We start from the raw sequence: 20197 nt of genomic DNA, 5'->3' as shown, positions 1-20197 counted from the left end.
GGAAGAGTGAAATTGGTGGTATCATGATTCCAGATTGTAAACTATACTATAGAGCAATAGTAACAAAAACAGCATGGTACTGGCACCAAAACAGGCTGGTAGACCAATGGTTCAGAATAGAGGACACAGAGACAAATCCACAAAATTACAACTACCTTATATTAGGCAAAGGTGCTAAAATCATGCAATGGAGAAAGGATAGCATCTTCAACAAATGGTGCTGGGAGAACTAGAAATCCATATGTAACAAAATGAAATTGAATCCCTTTCTCTCACCATGCACAAAAGTCAACTCAAAATGGATCAAGGAGCTAGGAATCAGACCAGAGACTCTGTGTCTTATAGAAGATAAAGTTGGCCCTAATCTTCATCACATGGGGGCAGGCCCCAAATTTCTTAATAAGACACCTATAGCACAAGAGTTAAAACCAAGAATCAACAAAATTCAAACTAAAAAGTTTTTTCTCAGCAAGAGAAATAATATGCAAGGTGAATAGGGAGCCTACATCCTAGGAACAAATTTTTACCCTCAAACATCAGATAGAGCTCTAATCTCTAGAGTATACAAAGAACTCAAAAAAGCAAATAACCCAATCAACAAATGGGCCAAGGACTTGAACAGAAATTTCTCAGGATATACAATCAATCAACAAATACATGAAAAAATGCTCACCATCTCTAGCAATCAGAGAAATGCAAATTAAAACTACTCTAAGATACCATCTCACTCCAATAAGAATGGCAGCCATTATGAAGTCAAACAACAATGAGTGTTGGCGAGGATGTGGGGAAAAAGGTACACTCATACATTGCTGGTGGGACTGCAAATTGGTGCAGCCAATTTGGAAAGCAGTATGGAGATTCCTTGGAAAGCTGGGAATGGAACCACCATTTGACCCAGCTATTCCCCTTCTCGGACTATGCCCAAAAGACCTAAAAAGAGCATACTACAGGGACACAGCCACATCAATGTTTATAGCAGCACAATTCACAATAGCTAGAATGTGGAACCAACCTAGATGCCCCTCAATAGATGAATGGATTTAAAAAATGTGGCATTTATACACAATGGAATATTACTCAGCACTAAAAAATAACAAGATCATGGCATTTGCAGGCAAATGGATGGCATTAGAGCAGATTATGCTAAGTGAAGTTAGCCAATCCCTAAAAAACAAATGCCGAATGTCTTCTCTGATATAAGGGGGGTGACTCAAAATGGGATAGGGAGGAAGAGCATGAGAAGAAGACTACCACTAAATAGGAAAGAGAGGTGGGAAGGGAATAAAAGGGAGAAAGGAAGTTGTATAGAAGATGGAAGGAGAACCTCATTGTTATACAGAATACATATATGATGCTGTGATGAGAAAAAGAAAAAAAAGTGTGTCACATTAAATTGGATAGACAGAAAGGATGGGAGAGGAGGGGAGGAGTAGGGAGGATAGGAAGGGCAGCAGAATAGAATAGACAATATGATTGATGTATGTACATTCCATGTATGTATTATGTCAAAATACATTCTGATGTCATGTATGACTAAAAATAAATAAATAAATAAAATTTAAAAAAAATAAAATTAAATTTGAATTAAAGATAAAATTAAATTAAATTGAAATTCAGATAAATAAGAAATGTTTAAGTAAAAATATTTTGAATATGTAAATATAAATATATTTTTAAGTATCAAATATTGCTAGAACAATGTGTTAGCTTTCTGTTGGTATGGTTAAAATACATGAGAAGATCAAATTACAGGAAAAATGATAAATTTTGGCCCATGGTTCCAGTCCATGGTTGGCTAGCCCCATTACTTTGGGGCCCATGACAAGGCAGAGCACCAGGGCAGAAAGGCATGGTACAGTACAGCTGCTCACCTCATGGTGGCCAGGAGGAAGAGGGAGAGAAGAAAGGTCCAGGAACAAAACATACCCTTCAGAGGCATGCCTTTTTCTACCTAGGCCCCTAAAGTTTCTACACCTCCCTGTAGTGCCACCAACTGGGGACAAAGTCTTCAACAAATGAGACATTCTAGATCCAAACTGTAATAGAGATTTACTTTTTGTTTATAAGAAATTCAAATTTTACTGAGTTTTCTGTATTTCTATTTACTAAATATATGATGACCCTAGCAAGTATATCACTGTGAATGATACTAAGCAGGGTCACTCCTGCTTTCAGTCCATGGTTCTCAGACCCAATGTGTTCTAACTATTGTAATCACAGCATTGTATAAAGTGGTAAAGGCCTGGTCCTTAATGTAACAATGTTCAGAGGTGAGGCTTTGGAAAGTAATTGGATCATGAGGGCTTTAACCTCACCAATGGGTTGATCTATTGATGATTCATAGCTGAATGGACTATTGAGAGACGGTGAAAAACAACCTTTCTCTTTTTCCTTCCTGGCTGCCAGGAGGTGAGCTGCTTTCTCCACCAGGTCCTGCCACCTTGATGTTCTGCTTTCTCACAGACTGAAACAAAATGGAGTCAAGTTGACTATGGACTCAAACCTCTGAAATTGTAATTCAAAATAAACCTTTCCTCCTTTAGATTGTTTTTCTCAGGTATTTTGTCACAGTTACAGAAACCTGACTGATCCAGTAACATTTTTACTTCCTATAAGTATCTCATAACAACATGCTGTATACCTTAAATCTATGTAATGAAAAAAATGTATGTGAGGCAATAGGTATGTTAAGTAGCTTGATTTAATCCCTGCAAAATTTTATATATTTTCATATATCAGAACATTATGTTGTCCACTATAGGTACCAATACTTTTTCATTTGTCACTTAAACCTTAATAAATCTGGAAAAAACTTTTGAAAAACAGAAAAAAAGAGAAAAATTTAAAAGTAGTAGGATAAAAATAACTCAATGTATAATGAACCAAAATAAGATTAACATCTGACTGCTTATCAGAAATTATGGAGGCTGTCCTGGGCATGGTGGCACATGTCTAATGTCTAATTCTAGAAGTTTAGGAAGCTGAGGCAAGACAATTAATCACAAGTTCAAAGCCAGCCTCAGCAACTTAGCAAGGCCCTAAAGCAATTTAGTAAGACCCTGTCTCAAAGAAAAAAAAAGGGGGGGGGGGGCTGGGGATGTGGCTTAGTGGTTAAATGCCCCTGGGTTAAATTCCCAGTACAAAAAATAAATAAATAATTTTTTTTAAAAGATGGAGGCTGTAAGACAATGGGATGATATTAAAAGTTCTGCAAGGCAAAAAAAAAAAAAAAAAAAAAAAACCACTAAAAACTAAATAAAAACCTGTAAGCAAAAATTAAATATCTAGCCAAATTATCTTTCAAAAACCATGGTGGAAAAAAACACTCCCAGATTTTAAAATAATACCAAGCACAAATAAGAATACCACTTACTATTCCTTCATTAAATATTAATAAAAGCTCTTCTGAATATTTAAGGTCTTTGATCCATTTTGAGTTTATTTTCATACAGAGTGAGAGGTAGGGATCTATCTTTTACAGGTATTAAATCCAATTAATATAAGTATATACCATTCCTGGGACTATATCTGAAGGAATCAAAGTGAGTGGATACTAGCATTCCTTGGCTTGATATACTATACAATGTCTCTGCTTCATCTTCATTATTACCCTCTCCTCTGTGTGTCTAATCTTCCTCTGCTTCTTATGTAAGGATGGTACCCACCTGGGCAACCTACTATAATTTCCCCATCTCAAGGTCCACCACTTAATCACATCTGTAGTCTTTGTCATATAAGGTTAACATTTACAGGATCCAGAGATTAGGATATGATATCTTTGGGTACTATTAGCCATCCTACTACAGAATAAATTCAAATAGTTGTCCCTTGGTATCCAGAGGGGGTTGGTCCCAGGTACTCTGATGATATCAGAATTCTGAGATGCTCAAGACCTTTTTACAAAATAATGTATAGTATTTGCATATAGCCTACACCTATCCTCATGTTATACTTTAAGTCATCTCTAGATTACATATAATAATCAATACTATGTAAATACCATGAAAATACTTGTTATACTGCATTGCTTAGGGAAAATGTCAAGAAAAAATCTGTTCATGTTCTATGCAGATATATTTTCTTTTAGAATAATTTCATTCTGCAATTAATTGAATCTGTGGATGAGGAACCTGAAGATATTACAGGGTAGATTACATATACTTTTATGTTAAATATAATTCTGACTGAAACCTTAAGCTATCATATAAGAAGTCTGGCTACCCTACTGTAAATAAACACATGGAGGCCACTAGAGTAGTTAAGACTATGAAACTACATGGACTACAAGGCTCATTCATCTCAGGATCCTAATTGAGATAAACTTTCCAGTCATTTTCAATGAGGCACCAGATATATGAATGAGTCATCTTGGAGACAATTTAACCCAGGAAAGCCCCAGAAGACTGTATGTGAAGCAGAACTTCCCATATTAAGTACAATCAACACACCAAAGGCATGGTGGTAAAATGTTTTCAGACACTTAAGCTTTGGGGTGGTTTGGCACGCAAATATATAAAAATAGGTACCTAGAGATAGATTGCTGCCACAACAAAAACCTAAAACAGTGCAATTTATTTGGGGACTGCATGTTAGACAATAGCTGAGGGAGCTTCAATAAAACTGTTAGATAATGCTGGAAGGACATGTAGGTAATTTTTACTAGGGACAAAAATAATAACCAACTTTTTCTAGTTGTGAAAAGTGTGGCAACCCTGCTCCCTGTGTTAACGGGAAATAAAAGCACTGAGTATTTGGCTACAGAAATTTCTAGGAAGCATGATGAAAGTGACAAATGGATTCTTTTAGATGTCTATTACAAAATACAAATAAAAAGAAGTGACCTTTTCAAGCAGAATCCAGGAGAAATATTTATGAACCAGAATTTTTCTGGAATATAAAAGTGTGTCTCATACACACCTCTCCTAGTCAATGACCATCAAAGTAGGAAATGACCTCAGGGTGAAGATCAAATCTACAGCAATACCAGTAAAGTGTGGTGTCAAGGCCAAGATCACAGGGGTATGGATATAAGATTTGTTGTTAAAACCTCAAAAAGATGTAAGGTTGTACCTCATAGACCCACTGAGGAAGATAAAATTTATTCTCAGAATTTTAGGTAGCATCTCAATCCCTCTCTGCTAGACAGGAACATTTCTAAAATTCTTAAGGATGTTGTGTCACAGTACTCTGATTCTCAACTCAAGGAAATATAGGCCTTTCTTAAAGATATACAGGGGTATGATAATTGCCTAATTAAGATCAGAATTTAATACATAAAATGACCACAAAATCTTTAAAAGAATCATAGTATCTTGAACTGAAAAGAACAGGAACAGCTGGGCACCATGGCACACACCTATAATCCCAATAGCTCAGGAGGCTGAGGCAGGAGGATCACAAGTTCAAAGCCAGCCTCAGGAAAAGTAAGGCACTAACTAAGCAACTCAATGAGACCCTGTCTAGAAATAAAGTACAAAATAGGACTGGGGATGTGGCTCAGGGGTTGAGTATCCCTGAGGTTCAATACTTGGTACCCCCTCAAAAAAAGAATAGGAACAATTTAAAGTAAAAAGAGACACTCAAATCCCCAACTTTCAGGCAGAACACAAATTGAAAAGATATTCAACTACAAACAGAAGTTCTTCCTTATGGAAAAAGAATTAATCTGAGGGAAAGCCAAGAACTTCAGAATTATTATGGTCTACTGACAGCTACATGTTTCATGTTGGCCCTCCTCCATCTTTGGAATCCTACGTTTCTATTCCAGTTTTTCTGTTCTGGACTCACTATTGTATGTAGGGGACAGAAAACTGATAAATTCACAGATTTCAAAACTGAGAGGTACCACAACCAAGGAGCCTCTCTCATCTGGACTTGGTTTAGATGCTGAAATTCTGTATTTCAAGCCCAAGCTTAATGCAGTAATAGCATGAAGACTGAGGATCTGGGAAGGGAAATAAATACATTTTGCATGTGGGATGGAAATTACTTGCTAAGTAATTAAAAATCTGTAGTTAATCTCCAAATATGGTCCTCAATGAACCACACCTCCCAAGATTTATACCCTTCTGTGGTCCCCTCCATACTGAACTAAGCCTGGCACTTGCTATAACTAACAGATTCAGAGGAGATAAACCTGAATTAGTATGAAGCCAAAGTTTTCAGAGGTCCTGAAGCTTCTATTTCTGTAATTTGGAAGGCCTCAGCTGCCACATAAGTTCAGCTGCCTTGTTAAAAAGACCACATAGACCACAAGAGATCACATGGAGAGGTTGAGGGCCAATTTCTGAGAAAGTATATGCAGTATCAAACTAGATGTCCAAACAGCCCAGCTCAGCCCAGCCTTACAGCTGTTCCCATCAAAGTGTCAATCATATAAGTGAACCACCGTTAAGTATTTCAACCCAATCGAGCCCCTAAATGACCACAAGTCCAACAAATATCCAATATCATGTGAAGCAAAAGTGCCCAGCTAAGCATAGTCAGTCCCACAAAATCTTGAGACATAATAACTGTCTTAAGTCACTAAGTTTTAGGGTGGTTTGTTGTGCAGCAACAAATTATTTATCAAATGAAAAATGAACATTTTGGAAGTCAGACTGAATAAAATCAAAGGCAAACTACAAACTATGGAAAAGTACTTGACTATGCAAGTTGTCACTATTCTTAAACAGAAATAATTTAAAAATATATAATCCATATGTCTTCAAAAGAAGAAAAAATAGACAAAGGACATGGTCTTCTACGTATAGGGAAAATGAAAATGACTATTAAGCATGAAAAGGTTTTAATCATTATTTAGAGACTGTTAATACTCAAATACTGCTGGTGAATATGTAAAGTCGTACAATCTTTCTGGACAGTAATTTGTCAACATGCCATTTCTGTATTATTAGATAATCACATATTCAAATAAATAGTAAAAGAACACCAATTTCAAACTTTAAAAAATGTTCAAGAATATGCAAACTGTCTTAAAAAAATCATAGAATAACCATACTTGAGGATATTTTGCATCTTACAAATTTTTGAAAATTCAGGTGTGCTTATAATGTTAACTCATAAAAGCAAAATATAAAATTATACGTATAGTTTTATCCAAGTTGTAAAATTAAAGTATATATATAGGAATAATGAAGATAAAGATAAATCTATAAATAGATATAATAAAATATAAACTTTCTAAATTTTATATGGCCATGCATTAGTTAAAAGAATAACTCCCTAGCTAGAGATATTTAATAAAATTGTATCTTTTGAAATTTGGAAGGGAATTTAGAAATGATCTGGTCTGATATATCAAAGGATGAGGAAATAGTTCTACAGATTTAGGTGACAAAGCTAGCTGAAATATTTAGAAGCAGAGCCTTACTTTGAACCCTTACTTGATCCATACACCTTTTCATACTGTTTTTTAAAGAGCTACCTATAGTACACACCTGTCTGTAATTCCAGCTACTTTGGAGGTTGATACAGGAGTATCACAAAGTTAAAGGCCAACTTGAGCAACCTAACAAGACTCTGTCTCAAAATAAAAAATAAAGGTGGGACAGCACTGGGACTGGGGATGTAGCTCAGTGGTAGAGCATCCCTGGTTTCATCCCTGGTACCAAAATAAAAAGAGATACCTGTAATAGTGATTCAAATGGGATGCAAAGATCTAAGCAAAATACTATCATTTTGAGAAAGGCTTTACTCTGGTGTACCTTTAAATTTATATTCTTTTAAAAGTATAACATTATATGTAATAAGGATAACATACACTATTTTCTACAATATAAAATACAACAGTTTCATTAATTTTTCTACTGAAATAACTTCCCAGGCTTTTACATTTCCTTTGAATTTATATTTTGCTACTGATGTTAATTTTAAAAATGAACTTTAAATAAGTTACACTTTCAGCAGAATTTTGCATGAGCCTAGGAGATTAGTTTGTATAATTTGTATCTCAGATCACTTTGCTTTTTCTTCAAAAGTTTTCCTCATTTATCAGTAAAAACTGGGTGTAGAAATATTTAATACATTTAGACACATTTCTACTTAGAGACATGAATATATTTTCAATTTATTTGTCTTTAATTTTTTAAAAAATAAATCATTTTCCCACTAGTCTGTACTTCAAATATGAAGATAGGCTAATTCAAGATCTTCTAAATCATGGCTTTGAGCTACCTTTCAATTTCAAATCTGGGGAAACTAAGCTTGTGCTCTTCCTTTCAGCTAAGGTTAGATAGCAGCTTTGCCACCTAGTTCCTCTTGAAGATGAAGCCAAATTCCTCCTCCTTATTGTCTCTGGCTCCATACAGATACTACTCAACCTTACCTCTGATAGAGCTGAAATTGCTTTTAAAATGCTTCTATGTGTGTCATCTGATTTTGCATCTGATAGAAATGGTATACTTCTCCTTTCCTCTGGCATGACTTCTGATTGGCCTTCACTGAAAAATGGTATTTTGTCCAGTAGGGTTTTTTCCTGCCTAGGAATAGAGGGCAGTAGAGAGTCTGAGGGTAGAGGTGTTGACATAACACTCTCAGGAGTAGCAAGAATTGAATAATCTTGGTCCAATAGGCTCGAAGTTGATGTAGGTATGCCTTCTTTATTATCATCACCCAGCAACTAGAAAATATAGCAATAAAACAAGCTACTAATTAAATGTTATTCACTAGAAAGTACTGAAAACAAATTAAAATCAATTGTACCCTTATCCTTTTTCATGTTACCATGACTACATGGTAATGACTACATTAATTAACAAAAGGAATGATAAATTCTCTAATTCTGGAATCATGGAGTTATAGAATATATATATATATATATATATATATTTATATTAAAAATGATAAAACAGTGGCTTATAAAATAATGGTTCTCTTAGGTCAGGATTTTATAATCAGTAACATCTTTAAAAAGAAAATCTGGGATCTGACATTTTAGTGTTATACTATCACCAATATGTTATGAAACATGGGAAATTTTAATAGAATAACACAAAGAACAATATTATAAAATAACAAGATATTATATAAAAGAAAGGAAATTTTAGTAGCAAAGTACTACAAAGAAGCATGTCATAAAGTAAAGGATAGCCTGTTTAGTTAAATAAATTCAGCTTTATGAAAAATTCAATGTATTCACTTTTTTTCTTCTCTCCTTGAACTGGGAAAGATAGTACACACTGATTCTTCAAATTTGTATTTATGAGCCTCTGACCAAAAAATGGAAATCATTAAATCCTACTTGTCAAGCAGTAGAAAAAAACTTTTCCTACTGTTTATATGGGATCTACTGTTATAATAGAATGGATGCCTGCTATAAAATTAGCTGAAGAGCAAATTATATTAAGTGAATTTCTTTTTGCTGATTTTTACTGTCAAATACATGATATTATTCCATGAACAAAGTTTATAATATGATAAAAGATTTGGTGAGAAAGAGCCCAGAATGTGGGTAGGTCTATGGCAACCATGTCTAAGGTCTTATGTAGAATTTCATACTTTGTTCTTATCTTCCTTTCTTCCCTTCCTGAAAACCTTTTGTTTCCTATCTTCATATATATTCTTAAGGGCCACTGTTTTATGCTGAAACCAATATTTCCAGAGGGCAATTTAACTTTAAAAAATTGTACAATGGTATAAATGTTCTCATATAGAAATAACCATACAACAACTGAGTAATTTCTCAGGTGCTTTTTTTCTTTACATATGTAACTATTTCTCCATTCACAAATATTTCACCCCTGCTGGGTGTGGTGGAACATGCCTGTTATCCCAGCGACTCTAGAGGCTGAGGCAAGAGGATCACAAGTTCCAAGCCAGCCTCAGCAACTTAGCAAGGCCCTAAGCAACTTAGTGAGACCCTGTCTCTAAATGAAATGTACAAAAAGGTTGGGGATGTGGCTCAGTGGTTAAGTGCCCTAGATTCAATTCCTAGTATAAACAAAACAAAACAAAACAAAAAACAAGCATTTCACCCCTTCATAAAATAATGACTATTAGACATTTTCTTCCAACTTCCCTTACCTCACTTGGAGTAATTTCAGGTTCATTGTCTTTAACAGGGATATCTATTAAAAAAAAGCAAACTGAAGTACTTTGTTACACAAAACAATAAAAACATTATTTATATTTATGTACACAATAAATATTATTACACTTTTTCTCACTACAAACAAACATCAACTTAAGTCAAAGCACCTATCCTAACATAAACACTGCTTAGTTAAAATAGGGTGATGAATCTCTGGGAAGATGGAGGAGTAATAATCAAACAAGTATGGGGATGAAATCAAAACATACATGAAGGGATAAGATTTTCCTGTTATTTTTAATAAATATGCTATTTCCAAAAGTGCCTACACTATTTTATATTCCCACCAATAGTGTACAAGGGTCCCACTTTCTCTACACCCCTGACAAAATGTGTGATCTTTGGACTTTTTGATAACAGCTATACTAATACAACTGTGAGATAGTATCTCATTTTGATTCTGATTTGCACTTCCCTGATGATTAAAGATGTTGGGCATATTTTCAAACACCTACTGATCATTTGTATATCTTCTTCAAAGAAGTATGTACTCAGGTCCTTAGCCTATTTTTTAATTGAGTTAGTTTGTTGTTATTGCTTGAGTTGAAGTTATTCCTTATATATTTTAAATATGAATCCCTTATCAGATATATGATTTGCAAATATTTTTTCCCTTTCTGTAGGTTATCTATTCACTCTGTTGTTTCTTTTATTGCACAGAAGCTTCTTGGCTGGAGGTAGCCCCATTCTCCATTGTTGCTTTTGTTGCCTTGTGCTTTTTGTCTATTAAAGAAATTACTGACCACACCAATGTCATTGAATTTTTCCTCTTTATTTTCTTCTAGGGGTTTTAGAGTTTCAGGAATTATGTTTAAGTCTTTAATCCATTTTCCTTTTCAGATAGTTCATGGTTGGTGTTCAGATTTTTGTATGCTGATTTCGTATCCTAAAACCTCACTGAATCCATGAATTAGTTTTAATGGGGTTTTTCTTCTAGAGGCTTTAGGATTTTCTACATATGAGATTATGACATCGGCAAAGAAAATTTTCCTTCATTCTTTCCAATTTGAAATCCTACTACTTATTTTTCTTGACTAATTGCTCTGAGTAGGAGTCTACGATATGAGCAAAAATTCAGGCAACTTCTTAGCTAGAATATAATACAAATGGCTTCTAGTCCAATTTCCAACAGAGTCCTCCTTCTCCTATAAAATCTCACAAGCCCAGTCTTTACTGTCCATAGTTGTATTGACATTCTGGTCTTCTGAACTCCCACCAGAATCACCCATTAAGCTCAACCTACAATAATCTAGAACATTCCTAGCTTGCATCTCTAGATATTTCAAAATTCTTTCCATAGTGGAATGAAGTGGCATAAGTCTATAATCCCAGTGGCTTGGGAGGTTAAGGCAGGAGGATTGCAAGTTCAAGGCCAGCTTCAACCAGTTTATCAAGGTACTAAGCAACTCAGTGAGATACTGTCTCTAAATAAAATAAACAAAGGGGCTAGGGATATAGCTCAGTGGTTAAGCATTCCCTGGATTCAATCTCTGATACAACAATAACAAAAAAATTCCTCCCAAATTCCAAAACACTCTAAAAGCTTCTAAACCACATGGTCAGGTTAGCCACAGAAATGACCCCAATTCTTGGTATCAATTTCTGTTTTAGTCAGTTTTTTTCACTACTGTGGCCAAAAGTTCTGATAAGAATAATTTCAAAGGCAGAAAAGTTTATTTGGGGCTCATAGTTTCAGAGGTCTCAGTCCACAGATGGCCAACTCCATTTCTCAGGGCCAGAAGTGAGGCAGAACATCCTGGCAGAAGAATACGGCGGAGCAAAGTAGCTCAGGACATAGCACCAGGAAGGAGAAGGAAGGATGGAGGGAGAAGGAGAGAACAGTAGAGGAGAAGAGGAGGAGAGGGGGAGAGGTAGAGAAAGCGGGGAGAGGTGGGAACAGGGAGAGGGAGAGGGAGAGAGGGAGAGAGGGAGAGAGGGAGAGAGGGAGAGAGAGAGGGAGAGAGGGAGAGAGAGAGGGAGAGGGAGAGGGAGGGAGAAAGGGAGAAGGAGAAAGAGAGCTCCCATCTCACCACAGACAAAATATAAACCCCAAAGGCACACGGCCAATGACTCTCCACCCCCCCTCCAGACATACCCTACCTTCCTACAGTTCCACCCAGTTAATTCCTCTCAGGGGATTAATATACTGATTAGGTTAAACCTTTCATAACCCAATGATTTCACCACTAAACTTTCTTGCATTGTCTCACACATGAGCTTTTCGGGAACTTCTCACAAAACCATAACACTTACTTAGAATAAATTACTAATTTTTGTGATATAACACCTTGATTTTAATTATCTTCATAATAAACACAGAAATCAAGTTCGATTCTTACATAATGTTGTGATATTTTCAGGCTTCTCTTCATCTAAATCATTACTCTCACTTTCAAGGTCTTCATCTAAATTACTTTCCTAAAATCACAGAAAGAAAGAAAAAATATTGGGGAAAATATTTAAGGAGGAAAAGGTTTTAGTTCCTTATTTTCATAACTTCTTTTTAATGCAATATTCTCCCCCATCCCCGGCTAAATCTACAAAGGACAGAGGATAAGACAGAGAAGTATTTGTAAGAAATTCAATCCAAAGACTACCATTTTAAAGAGGAATTGATATTCTAGAGAGAAGATATCCAATAATGGGTAGAGTATTTGAATAATGAATGTACATGATACACATAGGGTAAATTATATAATATTGTAACTTCAAGGACTAAGAAAGGGTACCCGTAGGTAACAGATTATTATTTTTATTGTAATCCATTATGGCTTATGACTTGAAAAAGGATGTATATTTTTATAAAATTCTAAGGAAAATTGGGTTTAAAAATAGTTAAAAGACAGAATGACAATGGGCTTTTTATAAAAAACTGATCTTTCAGTAACAACCCAAAGTCCATAGTTCTTTTAATTAATAACCCTCCAAATTTTCCCTAAAGTATTACTTCTGTATTAAAAAATACTTATTTGTTCCTGTAGCAACATGAACTCTGCCTATTATAGAGAAATTTAAACACATGAAAATATTAATGTTATGATTACTTTTTCAGGGTTATGATCTCAGTCAATGTTTCATCTTTTCACTGAGATAGCTATAAATTCTTTATTTCCAGATCAGTATAGGTGAGGTTGTATTTCTAAATATTAACCTTTACTCCTATCTGACAAGGATCTAGTATTAAAAAGACAAATCATTTAACTTAAAAATTGGCAAAGATCTGAAGAGAAAGAAATGGGCAGTAAACGTATGAAAAGATGCTCACAACATTAATCTATAGAGAAATGCAAATCAAAAGCACAATAAATCACCATGTCAAACCCACAAAGATGGCTATAGTAATAATAGTAATAAAATGGAAAATAATAAGAGTTAGTGAAGACTTGGAACTCTCTACTGATTGGAATATAAGGTAATACAAACCTCTGTGGAAAACAATTTGATACTTTTTCAAAAATTTAAACTGAGAATTACCATATGATGCAGGTACTCCTAGGTACTCAAGAGAATAAAGACATACACTCACACAAAAAACTTGCACATGAATGTCCAAAAGCATTATTATTCAAACTAGCTTAACAGTGAAAACAATGCAAATGTCCATCAGCTTATGATTATGAATAAACCAAAAGATGGCATATCCATTCAATGGAATGTCATTTGGAAATAAAAAGAAATGGAATACTTATACATATTACAACAAGAATAAACTTTGAAAACATTATGGCAACTGAAAAGGAAAATCATGAAGGACGATATATTGTTATGATTCCATTTATATGAAATGTGTAGGACAGGTAAATCTATAGAGAAGAAAGTTAGTTATTGTTGCATAGGGCTAGAGGACAATGGGTGGATTGAGGGAGTGCTGGCTAAAGGGTATGGGTGTGCTTTTGAGAGTAAAATATTCTCAAATTGATTGTGATGGTGGACACAATAAAGGCCATTAAACTGTACATTTTAAATGGATCAATATTGTTAAACCTAATAATTTATCATTAAATACTTAGTGAATGGAACATTATCAAAATAGGAAAGTGTGTGGGCCAAGAATAACATTTTACATGCTCTCCAAAAATAAGCGACATATGATCATCACTATTAATGACAATAATATTTCTTTTAAAAAAGTATTCAAAGCTCCAGGTGGAAGAATGTATTATTCCAATTACCGAAGATTCTTTAGGTTCCAATTTTGGGTTCAGAATGTTTTCTAAATAGTCAACTTTCTCTTTCCATGTACCCAGATTTCTATATTCTTTTTTCATTTTTTCCAGCCTAAAGAAAGTAATCAGTCATAGATGAAATAAGTCAGTAACAAAAGAATATGTATGTTATGATTCACATAGTATGATACACTTCTAAAAAGTTCTAAAAGAGACACACACACTATATTGTCTAGGGATATAGTCAAAAGAATGGAATGCTTACAACAAAAATGAGTGAAGTAGTTACCTGAAGATGGTTAGGGAGATTATCATAAGGGCATATAAAACACATTTCTGATATTGGTGGTATTGTATATCTTAATCTGACACATAAATATCTAGGTAATATAAACATGTTTCAGAAATTATTCAATACATATCATTCTAAGTGTTTTTAACCACACACCCTGGTCAGGTTGGGTTGCTTGAACAAAATGCTACAGATTGGGTAACTTAAACAACAGAAACAACAGACACCTATTTCTCACAGTTCTATAGGCTGAGAAGTCCAATACCAAGGTGCCAGCAAATCCAGTATCTGGTAAGGTACTCTTTCTGGTTTCAGATGTCCATCTTCTTGTATCCTCAGAGTGGAGAGGGATGGATCTCATGTTTCTTCTTTTAACAAGGGCATTAGTCCCATCTATAGGGCCTCACCATCAAACCTAAACTATTCCTAATTATCTTTCAGAGGTTCCACCTCCAAATACCGTAATATTGAGGATTAGGTTTTTAACATATGTATTAGGATGAGCAAGCCAAAAAATTCAGTTCATAGCACTCTACATACATATTTTATAAATTAATCAATGTATAATATGATAGTTTCCTTAAAACAGGTTTAAGGGGTTAGGGTTTAGCTCAGTAGTAAAGCACTTGCCTAGCATGTGGAAGGCCCTGGGTTCAATCCCCACCACTGCAAAAAATAAAGAAAAATAGAAAAACAGTTTTTAATAAAAGGAATTTAGCCTTTAATCCAAGAAATTTCAAAAGGCTTGAGTAATCTAAGGATGCAGCCATTAAAAATTAAATGGAAAAGAGAATGTTTTCCAATTCATTTCATGAGGACACTATGACTTTGACAATAAAATCTGACAAAGACATTTTAGGCTAATATCATTCATAAACATAAATGAATAAAATATAGTTTCAGTCTGAAAAATCCAGTATTGTAGAAACAAAATAATATACAATGAACAAGTCAATTCATCCCAAGAATACAAGGGTGTTTTGATATTAACATTAGAAAATATAATTTAAATGTCATTTAACTGACTGAAAGAGAAAAAAATCATTAGACAAAATTCAACATCCACTCATGATTTTTTTTTAAAAAAATTCTTAGATCACTAGGAACAATATTCAACAATATAGTTAACTGGCTGCAGCTCACATGCACATATGCATGCACACACGCACACACACATATACACAAAAGAACCTATATAAATAATGTTCTTCAATGTTAAATATTAGAAGTATTGCTTTTAAAGATCATGAAGGAAAAAAAAGAGCTCCACTGTTACCACTTTTATCAGACCCTGAATTGGTGCTTATAGCTAATATAATATGTCAAGGAAACAAAGTTAGAGGATAAGGTTTGGGGATAAAGAAACGAAACTGCTGTTATTTGTAGATGAAACGATTGTCTAAATAAATTACCTGAGAGATACTATAAATTAAATATAAATAATTTTAAGTATGAAAACAGTGAAACAGATATGAGAGGGAACTTCTGGGAAGGTAGTGGCAGCAAAGGCAGCATGATTTTTGAATCATCTTAACTCCCCACATAAAATTATAAAGAATATTGAGGTAGCAAACCCAAAAGCCTATGGACAACATTTATAAGAAACCATGCAGGAAAGTATATACACACATAAGACCTTCATGGCATCAACATATATGTGTGAGAAAGCAGTTAGTATAAAAACAGTAATATGATAGCCCTGAGAACAAAAGACCCCCAAAATAGCCAATAGGAGGTCACTGGAGAACACAGAGAGCCAATTTGAGAAAAGCAGTTGATATTGGGAGGGGTTTGTTCATTTAAATAGTAGTTGAGTACAAAGAATTCATGTAAGAGCTGATGAGGGGATTTAGGATGGTGGGTTAGAGGAAGGCTGCATTCTGTCACTCCCTTACTTGGGATTCAAAAGTGGGAAAACTGCTTGTCAGTGTGGTAGGTAAAAGAGGGATTTCACTAAAATTCAATATTTGGACAGTCAGAGTGTCTAAGAGATTCAGATATTTGAGTCTATTAAAGAAAGAGTACATTGAAGCCAAGCCAGCTACACCAGTGGCAGTGGCAATAGTTCTAGTCTACCACATAGGGATGGGAGAGAAACACAATGGAGAGATTTGGCACAGAAAACATGTAACTTAGCTGATTCAGAGGCTGCAACATAAACTGGTGTTTGAAAAGTGTTCAACTGGCAAGTGGAGAATTGAGGCGAGAAGCATTTGAGGAGTTCATACTGTAGCTTGCTGCTGCGGAGCCCAGGAGTTCATGGCAAACATTGCCATACTCTCCCAGCACTTAAGTGCCTACCATGTGGATTAGGGTTTACTTGCCAGGATATGAATGAAACAAAAACACAGAAAAGGTACCCAGGGGGATTCAAAGTAAGAAAAATGAAGGAGAGTCCAACTTGCTTTTCCTTACGTCTAGAGGCTTCTGTGACCAACTGAATAGGGTAGGAAATCTGAATATGTAGGTGTGAATATGTTCAGGGACTAAGTCTTGAAAGCCTATGTATGTTTGTGGGTAGAAGAAAGGGTGAAATTTGTTGCCCCTGCCCCACAAGAAAAATTTGTGGAAAGGTTCTAGGATTCAGATTCCCAGAAGAGATTGGCATCTGCTGAGCCCTAGGTGTGTATTAATTTAATCTCTCCAGAGCAGATACCACCCAAAAAAAGCCCCACGGCCTGATTAGATCCAAGCCTTAGCCACCAAAACTTCCTTTTGGTAACTCTGCAGCAGCCTCAACCTGGAAATACATTCGATCTGGTGTATCCAGGAAAAACTCCAATTGACATCCTACCTTATACTGGTCAGAAGGCAAGCTGAGAAATATTTCAACCAGCTTCAGTTTTAGATACTCCAACTGGCAGTTTGGTGAGCAACACAAAAAAAGAGAAAGGGGTTAACAACCCCCAGCCCTTGCTCTTTTTCTCTCTTAGTATATACCTCAAGAAAAAATGGAAAGGACAGATGGGCATAGGCAGTGACTATCCATTCTTTTCTTTTCTTTTTAATGAGAAAAAGGAAAAAGATTCATTATTTTGCTAGCAAAGGAGAAACACAGGGGACTCCTATCCTAGAAGCTGCCCATCAGGGGGCTTTCAAAGAGGTGATTCAAAGATTACATTCCACATGTTCCCTGTTGGAGTTGTAATTCACTTGTTAATTTGGGAGATAATAATTTCTGAGATCTTCTGGTACCATCCCCAAAGTCTGGATTACTTTATTCCTATGGTGGGTGTGTACTTAGAAGCAGATAACTTCCTACTATGGGGAAGAAAAGTAATCTTTTTTCCCTTGATATTAGGGAGGGGAAAAGATTAGGGGAGGAGTAGAGAGAAAAAAAGATAAAGAAACATGTCCATTTTAAAATAAGTTGCAGTGCAGAGAAGCAAGGGCTATATTCAAAGCATAAAGTGGACCACTGTTACATTACCCCACTGTCAATTTCCACATCCCATTTCTATAGAAAAATGGGTAATGACATCTCCAAGCTGCTTCCTGCTGAAAGAGGGCAAAGTTGGGGGAAGTAAACCAAAATTCTTGTTCTCTATTAGGTAGGGCTTAAACAATTAAGGATATTCAGCATTAGGGCAGTCCAGAAGTCCACAGTGGCATCTGGCGGGTGACTGGACAACTCATACATAGGACAGGGATCATGCTAAGACAACAATAAATAAAACAGCAAAGCATTACATCTTGTAAACAATTAGCACAAAAGAAATTAAAATTTCAGCCAGTCTCTGAAAAACATGAAGCCAGTAACTCATAATTATATCAGTGAAAAGCAGATCAAATTTATCAGTGTAGGAGATTAGGAAGATTTGTAGGTCTATGAGGTCAGGCTCAAATTAACTCAGGAAAAATTTACAACTCTAAAATCCTTTGAGATCATTATTATTAAGCACTCCCACACAAGCTTTCCTCTACTAGTAGTGCCATCTGCCAGGATATGTCAGGGTCTTGCTGACCATATGTGGTTTCTCTTGGAAGTATCAGGGACATTTCTCTGTTCACTTTTTAGACACTGTAAACCCTCTTTTAGCTTCCTATCACATTGTTTCCCTTGCTGAACTGTTTGTACCATCTTTTAGAACTAATTGCTTTATATAACTCCTTTCTCCACTATTCATGTTGTTGCAATTATTACTACTTTGGATGATATACAGTTGACACCTGCTGTTTGCTTTAATGCCAGATTTAGTTCATGGTTATTTATTGTTTTTGCTGTTGACATTTGCTGACTCCACCATTCCTTGTTTGTTTGTTGACTGGTTTTCATTGTGGGAATTACCGTTATAGATGTCATCCTAGAAACTAGGTATTTATATTAGTGCATCAGTTTTTGCTATTATTTATTTACTCCTATTCTGTGAAGTGCTGGAAACCTATAGGGACCATGTTGCTAAACTAACCCAAAACACAGAATACCTTGCTTCACACACAAATTAACATTGAAACTTCAACTATACTTTAATACAAAGAATAGAAGAGGAAAAAGCCCAAACTAATGACCAGGTACCCAGTAGGAATGGCTAGGGGGTGGCCCTCAGGTCACATACACAGACATTCACTGCTAAGAGCAAAAAGCTAAAATTACCACAAAGGCTGTGGGTAACACACCTATAAGGGGATATCAATCTAGATCACTCTCTGAGAAGTAATCTAGAGAAGATTTTGGAAAGAGAAGGCAGAACCCTAAAAAGGGCCACACGTGAGACTAGAAGAGAAATCCATCCCAACAGATGCATAAAAACCAATGTAGGAATACAAGAAATATGAAAAGCAAGGTAACACAACACTTCCTAAAGCATATAATTTGCCATAAACAGACCCCAAAGGTATTGAAGTGGATGAAAGAATTTTTAAAATGATTATAAAAATGATCAATGAATTCTGAGAGAACACAGATAAAACAATTGTCTGTTCAGGATATGAATGAGAAATTTAGAAAGGAAATAGAGATAACTGAAAAAGAACCAAACAGGAATCTTTGAAATGAAAGGCACAATAAATTAATTTTTTAAAATGTTCAGTTGAAAGTCTCTCGAATAGAGTTGACCAAGCTGAAGAGAGAATCTCAGAGCAGGAAGACAAAGTGGCCAACCTTGAAAATTTAGACAGGATTTAAAGAAAAGAAAATAAGTAACCATAATCAGAATATACAAGAACTCTGGGACAATATTAAGACACTAAATCATTGAAATTGAGGAGAGTTGTAAGAGGCAGGCTAATGGCAAGAGTAACATTTTCAGGGAAATAAAAACAGAAAAATTTCCAAACCTTGAGAATGAGATACACATCCAGATATAGGAATCATTCATAACCCTAAATAGACAAGATCAAAAAAGAATTTCTCCATGACACATTAAAATGCCTAACACATAGAAAAAGGATACAATTGTAAAAGCCTCAAGAGAAAAACATAAGGTCATATTTAGAGGCACGACAATCAAAATTCGTTCCAATTTTCCAGCACAAAGCCAGGAGGATTTGAAATGATGTGTTCTAAGCACTGAACAAAAATAACTGTCAACTAAGATTGTTATATCCAGCAAAGCTATCCTTCAAAACTAAAGCAGAAAGAAAACCTTCCAAGATAGGCAGAAACTAAAAGATCTCATGACTACAAAACCAGCATTACAGAACTTA

At 35.2% G+C, this 20197-nt stretch overlaps 1 protein-coding gene across 1 annotated transcript in view; it reads right to left on the bottom strand.

Annotated features, from left to right (window-relative positions):
* C2cd6 (C2 calcium dependent domain containing 6) overlaps positions 1 to 20197 on the bottom strand; it is a 115690-nt gene that overhangs the window by 52462 nt on the left and 43031 nt on the right. The window contains 4 exon segments of the mRNA XM_027941943.2: positions 8330 to 8623; positions 10027 to 10070; positions 12433 to 12511; positions 14266 to 14371. Coding sequence (XP_027797744.2) covers positions 8330 to 8623; positions 10027 to 10070; positions 12433 to 12511; positions 14266 to 14371 — 523 coding nt within the window.

This window comes from Marmota flaviventris, chromosome 11 (genome assembly GCF_047511675.1).
Source record: "Marmota flaviventris isolate mMarFla1 chromosome 11, mMarFla1.hap1, whole genome shotgun sequence".
NCBI classification, from domain to species: Eukaryota; Metazoa; Chordata; class Mammalia; order Rodentia; family Sciuridae; genus Marmota; species Marmota flaviventris.
This window is presented reverse-complemented; position numbering and strand designations above follow the sequence as displayed.